This window comes from Dermacentor albipictus, chromosome 1 (assembly GCF_038994185.2).
Source record: "Dermacentor albipictus isolate Rhodes 1998 colony chromosome 1, USDA_Dalb.pri_finalv2, whole genome shotgun sequence".
NCBI lineage: Eukaryota > Metazoa > Arthropoda > Arachnida > Ixodida > Ixodidae > Dermacentor > Dermacentor albipictus.
Window position 1 is genome coordinate 503,559,880 of NC_091821.1, and position 11,990 is coordinate 503,571,869.

General features: G+C 45.1%; 1 protein-coding gene across 1 annotated transcript in view; it reads right to left on the reverse strand.

Moving 5' to 3' along the window:
- The window catches only part of mEFG1 (mitochondrial translation elongation factor G 1), a 197,332-nt gene extending 186,368 nt beyond the window's left edge, over window positions 1–10,964 (reverse strand). Inside the window, exons 1-3 of the mRNA XM_070532582.1 lie at window positions 10,696–10,964; window positions 9,017–9,046; window positions 6,040–6,162 (exon numbers count right to left, since the gene is read on the reverse strand). Of these exons, the coding sequence (XP_070388683.1) occupies window positions 6,040–6,162; window positions 9,017–9,046; window positions 10,696–10,791 (249 nt within the window). The 5' untranslated portion in view covers window positions 10,792–10,964. The remainder of the gene's footprint in view (window positions 1–6,039; window positions 6,163–9,016; window positions 9,047–10,695) is intronic.
- Window positions 10,965–11,990: the final 1,026 nt, after the last annotated feature.

The window sequence follows — 11,990 nt, forward strand, 5'->3', positions numbered from 1 at the left end:
CGAGCAAGGTGTCTTTTCACATGTTGTGCGACCTGTTGCTACGGGCTTTACCACACGATATTGTAGTACAGTACCACTGGTCTTGGGCCATTCGGGCGAAAAGTGATAGCAGTAATGTAGCATCTATCGCGGAGCTGGAACGCCTATTAAATTTCCTGTCTATCGAGTTGGAGAGCTTAGAGAAAAGCCAGTTTGGGAATCCAGGAAGAGAGAATGCGCCAAACAAATCTCGCCATTTTCGTGACTCGAAACCCACGTCGTCAGTTCTCCACAACAACACTATGAAAGTACCTGAGAACTGTGTATTTTGTAAGTCAAGTCAACATTCCATGGATAACTGCACACTTGATCTCCCACTATCGCAAAAGAAGCAAATTTTATCAGGAGACATGAGGTGCTTTTGATGCACGACTAAAGCTCACAGGGCATGTGATTGTAGACGCAAGGTTGCCTGCTCTGCCTGCCAAGGACGTCAAGCGACAAGTGTGTGTGACCCGCAAAAAGTAAGCCAGAAGACACGGGAAAATGGCAGAACAACTGCCAGAATACCAACAAGGAATCCAAGCACAAACACGACTGTGTGCGCATTTTTAGGGAAAGATCGGCGTACCATCGAGGATCGATGTCCATCCTCCTGCAAACGTTCCGAGCTTGGGCAGTAACATGTCACCTGTCGATATATCAGAGGTGTCATAGACGGAGGCAATCAGCGCATATTCATCACAGAATGGCTATCAGGACAGCTGAAGTTGCAGTGCGTGGGCTTTACCATCATTGCGCTCAATACTTTGCACACAAGTTGAATCGAGCAGCTCAGAAGCGGCTTATTGTGCAGCTCCGTCTGTAGAGCCAGTTCTCAGATATGGAAGTTGCCTTGCAAGCAATAGAAATTCCACACATATGCCAAGATATCAAGGCAAGTACAACCAGCTCACCGTTTGTTACAGAAATTCAGAAGTCTGGAAAGGACATTGCTGATCACCGACTATACGAATCCGTTGACGGGGAAGCAGGCATAAGCGTTCTCATTGGTTCCGACCAAATATGGACTCTGATGACGAGTGAAGTCACTCGATGCGAGAACAATGAGACACTGATTGCTATCAACTCTAAGCTAGTGTGGATGTTTCAAGGCAACACCAACTGCATGGCATCAGATATAACAACTTCGCAGATCATGGTCTGCGTACTGAAGACGAGTGTACAAGAGAGCGACAAATTCCTCCGCTCATTTTGGGAACTCGAGAGCGTGGGAATATCAGACGCCATTGACAATGAGAGCAGGCTCAGTCTGGTAGTGATAAAATTTGAAGAAACCATCACTCCTAGGGACGGAAGGTACGAAGTGATGTTACCCTGGAAGGAAGAGGTCGAGCTCTCGGACAACAAGCAAGTCGCAATAACAAGACTTTGGAAACTTATCTCCTGACTGTCAAGCAAGCAAGGACTTTTAGAGACGTATGACAACACCATACGGGAGTACCTGCGGTCTGGACATGCGGAAATTGTTGAAGGGACACCCCTGAATCCGACAAACGTTTATTACATGCCGCAGAGGGAAGTGATCCGTGAGCACGCGCTAACCACAAAAGTCAGAATAGTTTTCAACGCTTCTTCGCACACCAAAGGGTGCTTCTCATTAAATGAATGCCTCGAAAAGGGTGAAAACCTGTACCAGGATCTGGTGAAGGTACTATTACACTTCAGAACGCACCGTATAGCTCTGCTAGCCGACACTGAGAAAGCATTCCTTCAAATCTCAATCGCAGAGAAGGACAGAGATGCCTTTCGATTCCTCTGGTTCGGAGAAAAAAAAGCACTGCATTTCTCCAAAGAGGAGATTCAAGAGTGACGGATGACGCGAGTGCCATTCGGAGCAACATGTAGCCCCTTCCTACTGACAGCAACTACATTTCATCACCTAAAGAGTATGCCTTCAAGCAAAGCCAGTACTGCGAAACTTCTCAGCGAGTCATTCCACGTAGATGATTTAGTGGTTGGAGCAGAGTCAGATGAAGAAGCACTTCAAATCTGCCGCGAAGCCAAAGAGATTATGCAGGAGGGAGGAATGACGCTAAGGAAATGGACAACCAACTCAGATGGTTTGATTAACGAATTGGAGCATGAGGAACAGTCGGCAGGAAAACCGGCTGTCCTCCACGAGACCAGCGTGAAGGTACTTGGAATCACATGGAATCCATACAGAGATACTTTCACTTTTTCTTTGAGGGGCCTTATCGAATTTATGAATGAAAAAGATGATACCACGCGCTTCGTTCGTCTAGCTGCTTCACGGTTATTCGACCCAATGGGATTTGTAGCGCCATTCACCATTGCCATCAAGATCTTCTTCCAGAAATTGTGGACACATGGAATAGGCCGGGATGAGCAGCTACCTCAGGATCTGCAAGAAGAATTGCATGAATGGGTGAGCCAACTACCAGTCTTGCAGAATATTTCCATACCACGTTATCTTGGCAGCGGAACCAAATCACCCAGAATGCTACAGGCTCACATATTTTGCGACGCAAGCCCTTCGGCATATGGTGCAGCACTCTACATTGTACCGAGCTCCTCAGCGAGACCCGAGTTGTTGATCGCAAAAGCATGTGTGGCACCCATCAACACAACGACACTGCCACGGCTGGAGCTTCTAGGAGCCTTGATCGGAGCATGGCATCTTAATTACGTTTCAAGTGACCTCACTGACTTTCGGATCCACCGTACAATGTGGTCAGATTCCACAATTACGTTGTGATGGATAAAAGGTGACAGAACGAAGTGGAAGCAATTCGTGTCGAACAGAGTGAAAGAGATCAGGGAAAAACATCCTTCTATGTGGAAGTACTGTCCAGGACAGGCGAATCCTGCTGACCTACTGACACGTGGAGTTTAAATGGATAAGTTATTCTACAACCGTACATGGCTGCATGGACCACACCGGCTAGGCAAGTCAGAAGATAGATGGCCGCTACAACCCCCAGAACCTATCAGCACCAACGATGGTACAATCTGTCAAATGACTGCCATTCACGTTGCGATGTCCAAGGCAACAAAGTCAACATCGATCCTGGACATTGACAGCTACAGCAGAATCGAAAAGCTGCTCAGGGTCGCAGCATTGATATTCAGATTCATCAAACACTGCCGATTCAAAAACAGAGTGCACATTGGTTTTCTAGTAGCCGAAGAGATCACTGAAGCAGAAAAATATTGGATCATACATGTACAGCAGCAAGCCTTCAGCGAAGATATAAGTTCGATTTCAACAGGTACATCAGCAAACACAATCTCTCGCATTAAAGACCTCAACTCGTTCTTGGATGTCGACAGCATCCTCCGAATGGGCGGGCGCCTGTTGCACCTCGACGCGTCTGAGGAGGTAAAACATCCAGTCATCCTCCCACATGATCATAATTTTTCTATGTTACTGACAATGCAAGCACATTGCGAAATAGTACACGGAAGCGTGAGAGACACGCTGTCACAGCTGCAAGAGCACTATTGGATCTGCCCGGCAAGAACATTAGTGAAGAAAGTCATACACGGCTGCTATACTTGCAGATGTTTCAGAATTGGCCCTGGCGATGCTCGACCTGCTCCTATAGCACGTCATTGTGTAAGGCAGACGAACCCATTCGAAGTCACTGGAGTTGACTTCGCAGGACCCCTATTTGTTGTGACTCAAGCCGGAGAAACAAAATGTTACATAGCGCTTTTCGCAAGTGCCACATCACAAGCAGTGCACCTGGAACTGGTTTCCAGCATGACCTCAGAAGCATTCCTCGTCTTTACGATGTTTTGTAGCATGAAGGGGTCTACCTCGCGTGATTTATTCAGACAACGCAAGAACATTTAAGAAGACATCAAAAGACTTAGAGAAGCTTTTCAAGTTGCTTTCCCAAGAGGACGTAACGGCGTGCTTGAGCCAGAAGAGCATCACTTGGAATTTTATTCTTCCCAGCGCACCATGGTGGGGCGGCTGGTGGGAGCGTCTGGTCAGGACAATCAAGCTTCCAGTGAGAAAGGTTCTTGGCAAAGCTCGACTTAACTTTGAAGAGCTGACGACTGTGCTTACGAAGTCGAAGAAGTCGTGAACTCGAGGCCTCTCACCCACGTTGAGTCGGACAGCGAAGAACCTGGCGCATTAACACCAGCAGACCTCATCATAGGACGGAGACTAATGATGCTACCACAGGGCTGCAACGACGTGTCAGTGGACTTTACGCGCACGGAAGCTGCCCGACGACACACCTACAGGAAACGCCTAACTGAGAACTTCTGGAAGAGGTGGACGAAAGAATATCTGCTGCAACTTCGATCAGCACACTTTTCGCATGGGAGACCCACCAACGAAATAAAGACAGGAGATATCGTCATAGTCCAAGCCGAGAAATTACCTCGATAAATGTGGAAACTTGCAAGGGTTCTTGAAGTCTACAAGCATGTTGATGGCCATGCCCACTCTTCCAAGATTGAACAACAGCAAGGAGTTATTACCGCCATACCAATACAAAAACTTTATTCACTCGAGCTGAACGAGTGATTTGGCAGCCGGGAGTGTGTTGAATTAATCTCAGCACAGTCTCGGATCGAAGAAGAAGTGCCTCTTTCCTGGAGGGAGCCCGTGCTCACGAGCACGTGCAGTCAGGGGCTACTTGAACGGAAAAAAGAATGCCTGATACTTTGAACCTCGCTTCTTGTCAGTAAACCATATGCCATGTTAAACATCCGACTGCGACACCTTCTGCAAGTACGTCAGTGCCAATGCTGACACGGTGACGATGGGAGAGCTAACGGAGGCAGAAATTGTGCGCGCGGTGACGGGGGTGCCTAATAATGACAGTGACGAATGTGTTGACGACAGCCTGGAGCCTAATATTGGCGATCCCAACGTACCGACGTCCACACAAGCGCTGGATGTGGCAGACCTGCTACGCTGCTCCTTTGGCGCTCACAATGACGGTGAGGACAGACTCGAAATAGTGGCTGCAGCTGAAAAAGCCATCAAGCACCCGAAGAAGACGTGGCAAAAATCTATCCAGCACTTTCTTTCTGCCTCTGTAGACACAGCAGAGTACTGTTAATAGAGCTGAACTCCACTACAGCAAATGCCACATCAAAAAAGTTTCTGCAAGAACAAATAATTTTCTAATCCACTTTTACTTGTTCATAGAGGTTGCTGCATAATAAACCAACCGCCATGAAAAATTGTCCACAAACTCTTTGTCTTTTATGAATTCTTTCCGTTTAACTGCCAAAGTGAAAATTACAAAAGAACAACCACTTGGAACTTGGCAGATTGCAAAACATAGGCACCACACAGATGTCACTTATGCTGACCAAGAGCCCACTAAAGTTGACCAATGTGGCATGTTTTGCACGCAAATTGCACATGCTGGCACTGACTGGGCAGACACTCTATGCATTTCAAATCCTGTGTTTCAACCTTAACCTCAAGGGGACGTTAGCATACCTGCACAGACTTCAGTAATCCAGTGCTTAGCAACAAACACTACACTGTGACTGTCTAAGCCTTTGAGAATACCAGGCCATTTAAGAAGGCCAGTCACATGTCTCACCAACATTCACTTAATACATTAATGGCGAAGCAGCCAAGGCCCTCATGAGACACTGTTGTTGCCGAAAGAGGTCAGTAAAATTGAGCAGACTGATTCATCGCATTTTACGTTCCTAAGCCACCGCTTGGCTATGAGGGACACTGTAGTGTAGAAGTTCCAGGTTCATGTCAAGCACATGCGTTTTTTCATCCTTTTTCAACATGCACAAAAAACAAAAACATTTTGCATTCTACCCTTATACCAATGCCGCCTTCGTGGTAAGAAACAGAACTTGCACCTTTATGCTCAACAGCTGAATGCCACAAGCAGTGAGCAGTGTTTGTGAACGCCAATGCTATGTACCATGGCTTTACCAGATTGGTTTTCAGCAACATGCACTAATTTTCTTGGCAGGCAACAGTATGCCTAGCTGATATGGCAAGCCAAGGAGTATGGCCCGAGGTTTGCCACTTAGTACCTCGTGCATCTGGTCAATGCGGCCCGTGTAGAAGAGCAGCCGCTCTGTCAGCGTGGTCTTGCCGGAGTCGATGTGCGCCGAGATACCGATGTTGCGGATGTGCTCCACGTCCTTGTGCCGCTCCTGTGCATCGTCATGCCAAGAGGGAGGGGAAACAACAATGGTGAGAGACCAAGAATGCAGTCACAGTGTTTACAAGGTAAACTGGTGTAATCGCTTCCATTAAGATCACCCTTTGGGCCCCATTACACTTTGTAGAAATTAAACAGCACAATGGGTAAGTTGTTTCTTTTGCACTGTTTGTTTTCAACAATGTTAACCTACCAACTAGCCCAACTCACGTTCTGATTCATTACCACATTAGTTGTCCACTCATGCTACTTTGCTATCCTTTTTGTCATGACTATAATGTTTACAATGTCAAAGACTGGGCCTTGTGGCAGCAGTGATATCACGTCTAAAACAAGATGCCTGCACTTGTATTTTTTATCATTACTGGTGGTGCTTTATAACAGTCATGAGTGTTGCAGAAACACTTAGTAACTTTCACACAGACACCGAAATGAACTACACAGCTAATTTTGTGCTATGACCAATGCATGGCTGTGCAGATGCATCAAGAGCTGAAGGAACCTATGAAAGATGCCACAGCAATATACTGCATAGATGTCTGCACCTTTCTGAGCTTCTTAGGTGCGACTGTCACATAAGTGCACTTGCTACCCGACTCTGTGCATTAAATTTTAGGCCACTTCATTAAAGGGTACCTGAAACAATGTAGAGTCAATGCCTCTAAAGTAAGATTACTTGTACAATGAAGGATTTCATGTGTCTCGGCTGAATTCCTATCTTTCACATGTATTGTGAATGCATCTACAGTGAAGACCAATACAACAAATTTGCCTTTACAATGAAGGAATTCAGCCATCCTCCACAGCTAATTTGTTGCTTTAAAATGAATGCACTTAACAGTGTCTCCACTGCCCTCCGGTCTGCGCTAGCATTGAGGATGTGCTTGATGAGCCTGCCGAACACAGCGAGTAATTTAGTCTTGCCAAACAGGTCCAGGAATTGCTTCACTCGACTCGTATGCTGCTTGTTGCAACATGGCAACGTGTGTAATGGCTGGCGAATACATTGAAGTGGTGAGCAATGATGTTTAAGCCAACAAGGATGGGAAGGAGGTGAAGGTCAAGGAAGACAACGGCGATAAGAGCCTGAAGACGAACAAAACATCTTTAATGACAATGATGGCAATAAGGTATAGCCTGCAGCCATACCTTGCATTGCTCCCAGGTTTTGCCACGACGCATGCATGAACCTCAGTGAGATAAGGTTGGCTGCACTCATACATTCCAATGGATGAGGTGCACAGAAGAAAATTAACAACTACTTTTGGTAAGTATCTTTTGAATTTATGGTAAATAAAAGTTTTATTATGCTGTAAAAATTTAGTCTGCTTTATTGCAAGCGGTATGGTGATTCATCTTTGCAATGAAGTGACCTGTATAATGAAAAATTTTTGAGGTCTTGAGCCCTTCATTATAAAAGTGTTTGACTGTATACTGTACAAAAAAGAATCACTCAGACACACAAGCGTGATTAAAAATTACACCCCCCTCAAGCCACATTCTTCCCCCTCCACCTGCATGCAACTCGGACTATAGTCCACCCACTTTGGCGCTGCATCTTTTACAGCGACGCAAGTGTTGTCAAGTTCTGGTCAGTTTGAATCAATGTCTTCCAGCCTCCCTTACTACGACTAGCCCTTTCTAAAGTACCATCTCTCATTACATTGGCAAGAGTGGTCTGGAGGAACGTCGTCTACTGTGTGCACTAGCCCTGCCACAGATGAAACCCACTTCCAAATCATTGTGGGTGAAACTGGTAATTGCAAATGTGGCAAAAAACATGTCTTTTAGGCATAAATATCGGCCTACCCGGAAAGTGATAAAAGCCTATCCTACAAACAAAGAAAACGAAAACTGTGTTAGATGAATGTCAATTTTTTATTTATTTACTTATTTATTTATTCATTTACAGTACCCTCAGAGTAAGTATACAGAGGGGAGAGGCTGCATAAAGAGAGGTCCAAAATTAGATTGTACAGAAAAGGCACATTTTAAGTCAAAATGAAAAATTCTGTTATCTCACTAATCACATATCATAATAGAAACATTTACAATACACAATGAATAATGATAGAAAAAAGTGTTAGTTCCCCACAGAAATCTCACGATACACTTTTCTATACACAAGTTAGAAATGATAGATCAATACATGCATGCTTCATTGTCTGTGGTATTTGTTTCCTTGTGTCCTCGTCTTTTTCGCGCTGTTTCACCTCAGTTCTAAGTACGAACCAACTAGCCCTCATCAAGATCTTACTAATTCATTTGCAAATACTGTGTTTATAAAATAACAAAAAAAGTCCCATGATGTATCAATCCCTTGGTTTGCATGTCAAGGAACTTGCCTTTCTGCAGCAGAATATTTTCCTAACTTCGGCTGATTTATAAGGCTGCGGTAGTTCATGTTACATGCACTTGTATGCTTGTATATATCTGTGTGAATGATTGAATGAACACTTCAGTTGCGAGCCAAAAAAAAAAAAACAGCACTTGTGGTGTGTGCCTCTCCTGCTATCTATCCTCGTTTTTGCTCGCTGTTTTATTTCATGATGAAGCATTACCAGCTCGTACAAGTCACAGTTTTATTGCGGTGACATTAAACTAAATTTTATGCAAAAAGGTACCGTTGTGCGAAATTCAAGCTGGATTGGTCAGTGGTTAAGGACGAAGAGTCATGTATGGCTAGCGATCCCATTTATGCAATGGTCAGTATATACTGATCTGAAATCCAGACAGCTGGCTACAGTTAATGATCTTCTTAAAAACATTTTGTAAAGCACAATGTCACTAGTGGTGGCCCCTCGGTGATGCCGCTGACAAGAGGGTGCCATTCAGACAGTACTTACCACCTGGGTTGAGCTGCTGGCTGTCAATACCTGCAGGAACAAGGACAACGCATTAAGTCTGAGACAGTGATGTTGACTCCCCGCCATTTTCCTCACAACCACCACAATATTATGAAAGGCCCAGTATAACATCACGATGCTTTTTCCTTTTTTTCTAGAGTTTTATACACTTAGTACGCCGTTTTATTGCACCTTTGAGTTCATGCTTTTGTTTGGCTCCAGAACAAGTAACATGTGGCATCTGCAATGCACTTTACTTTTTTTTTTCATATTACTGGAACGGCACATGCAAAAGAGAATATGAAAAGAAAGACATTGGATTGGATCAGCATGTGTGAATTATGAAGGGAATTCATGTGAACGATGTGGCCTTGTGAATAACATAGTCAGGGAGTACACATGCTCCCAAAGAGAAGAGCATAGCAAATGACACATGCACTGAAGAATGCTTTGCGCATGTGCGCATACAGTACTATCGGTGACCTCGCTGCTTGACACAGCAAGCGGCTGGCACTCGTGCAATATTGTTATAACTTTGGCTGATTCTACTATCTGCAGAAATTTTAACACAAACAATTGCAAAACTACTTATTTGCTTACTTATCATCTCAGTTCTAGTATCATCAGCACATGTAAATGTGGTTTAATTCAGACTCCAAAGTGTATTCTCAATTGGGGCTACTCCACGCTTAGAAAATGGCTACTGAGTGATTACATGTCCCAGTTGCATGTAATTACACATGAAATATGTTCGTTGCTGTTCGCATTTCAATTTATGCTGCCGGTGCATAAACACTGAAAAAAACAAGAAGAAACCACTCTACAAATTCCATTTAGTATACAAATTGCTATGCAAATTAATCTCAATATCAAACATTTCTAACTCACTCAGACAGAATTATGAGTCCAGCTGCAGGGGCAAGGAAGCTTGTTAACATTCCCTGGCATTCACAGGATGTGTAAGCCATTTTTGCATGCTGCTGCTTTATTGTGCAACAGCTTCCTTCTGCTGGCTTATAGTGTTGTATATGTGGGTGGCTTCTGTCTAGGGGTGTTTGAATGGCAAAACTTCCAAATCAAGTCAAACACGAACAGAAAAAAAGCCACCTTCTAATATTTAATCAAATGCTGATTGTTGTCTCATTTCTAAATCAAGTGAAATATAAAGGTTGTATGAAGTATGCTGGATAAAAAAAGGTGTATTTACATTACTTGACACATGTAATGCCGTTTATAACTGGATGACTGAAAAGTGATCATGTCTGTTGCACCAAGTCGTGTTAGCCGGTCGCCTATAACCCATCCCATGAAGACTACACGGGCAAGGGTCTGACTGGTGTTGTAGAAGTCGCCGGGCGCTTTTTTCGTTGCTGGGTGTACGTCGTAGAGACTTTCTCGCGCCTGCGGTGCTCGTGGTGAGTCAGTCGTGCCGGATTATACCTTGCCGACTACCCGCTTGAGCACAACGATGTTCGTTAGTTCGTTCATTCATTCATTCTCATATCTGTTGGATCCTCACCCCCAGCCAAGCATCAGCAACCGCTGGCGTAACGTGAGGTCAACATGTATTCACAGCGAAGTCACCGTAGTACTGCATGTCCATGGCTGCTATGGGGGCAAGCTGCTCGCCCTGATCGAGCTAGCCCGAGCTCTCAGACAAGTGGCGATCGCGGACTTACCGGCAGCCGGCTTTGCCAGAGTCTGTGGCAGCGGAGTATCTCGCTGTGCATGCTCCAGCTTCTCCTCAGTGCTCGTTGCAACCTCCAGATACCCATGGCGTCGCACCTAACGTTTTTGTGCTTTCGTTCCTTGCGAATACCTGTCCAGGCCCAAGTAGTGGGAACCACAAGGCGGGAACCACTGGACGACAAAATCCACTAGACGGGAACCACTGGGCGACGAAAGCCAAATAGCACACCGCCGGAGCACATGGCGGAGAACGTTGAAAGTGAACGTGACCGGAAGTACCAGAACGAGAAACCAAGGGAGCCGCTAGTTTCGGTTTCGCTGAGCGTGCGCCGAGTGAGCGTGAAACCAAGTGTGGGATCGTTCAGGTTACGACACATAACAGCATCGATTGCTCAGTTATTGCTATCACACTTTCCTTTTTCGTATGTTCTGAGCCGACCAAGCGAAGCTACTAGCCGGAAACAGCTCAAACTTCCAAGTGGGAAGGAAGCTATTACGTCGATATGCGCGGTCGCCATGCTTTCTTGAAAAGCTGCTTAATCCGATCTGCGAATCACCAGCTTATCTCTTGTACAATCGTTAAAGCTGTGTCTAGTTAGCAAGGATGTATGGAGCTATATATATAGACAAAGCAACAGCAGCGCATTAGATCCCATAGATGAGATGAATATTTACAATTATTATTAGGGCTATAATTATATTCGAATGCTGATTGCTGTGCTATCGTTTGTTAACGAAGATTTCCCTCAAGTCTAACTATTTTGAGGCAGTTTCTCGTGTGCGTATCATAGCCACGCACGCTTATATCGCCTTTCGCTTCTCTACCACGGGTGCGCTTTAAAACCACGGCGCTGCAATTTTGCTTTCCTTTCCTTGATTCTTAGAGACAAAGCAACAACGCACGCATGCGATCCCATAGATGAGATGAATACATATATACATAAACAATTATCAGTTATATCTTTCGTAGTATAGCCCTCTGGGCCGTTTCCTTTCTTTTTTTTGTTCTTTCGAAAGTAGTCCTATTAGGGTTATTATAATTACAAGAAGGTATTTCGCCCTCGCCAGCAGCAGTCCTTGAGATAGCTATTCTGGCGGCTAGCTCCCCACGCTATGCGTGCCGCCCTCGCACCTTTTTAAGCTTTTCCTAGACGCTAGAGCTTACTATTGTGCCCTCGCAACCTTGAGCGATCGGAAAGCGCGTTTCCCCCTCTGGGCCGGTGGAGAAGGGAGGCTTCGTTCCGGCCGCGAAGTTTCCCCACATCTCAGAAAGATGCCTGGTGGT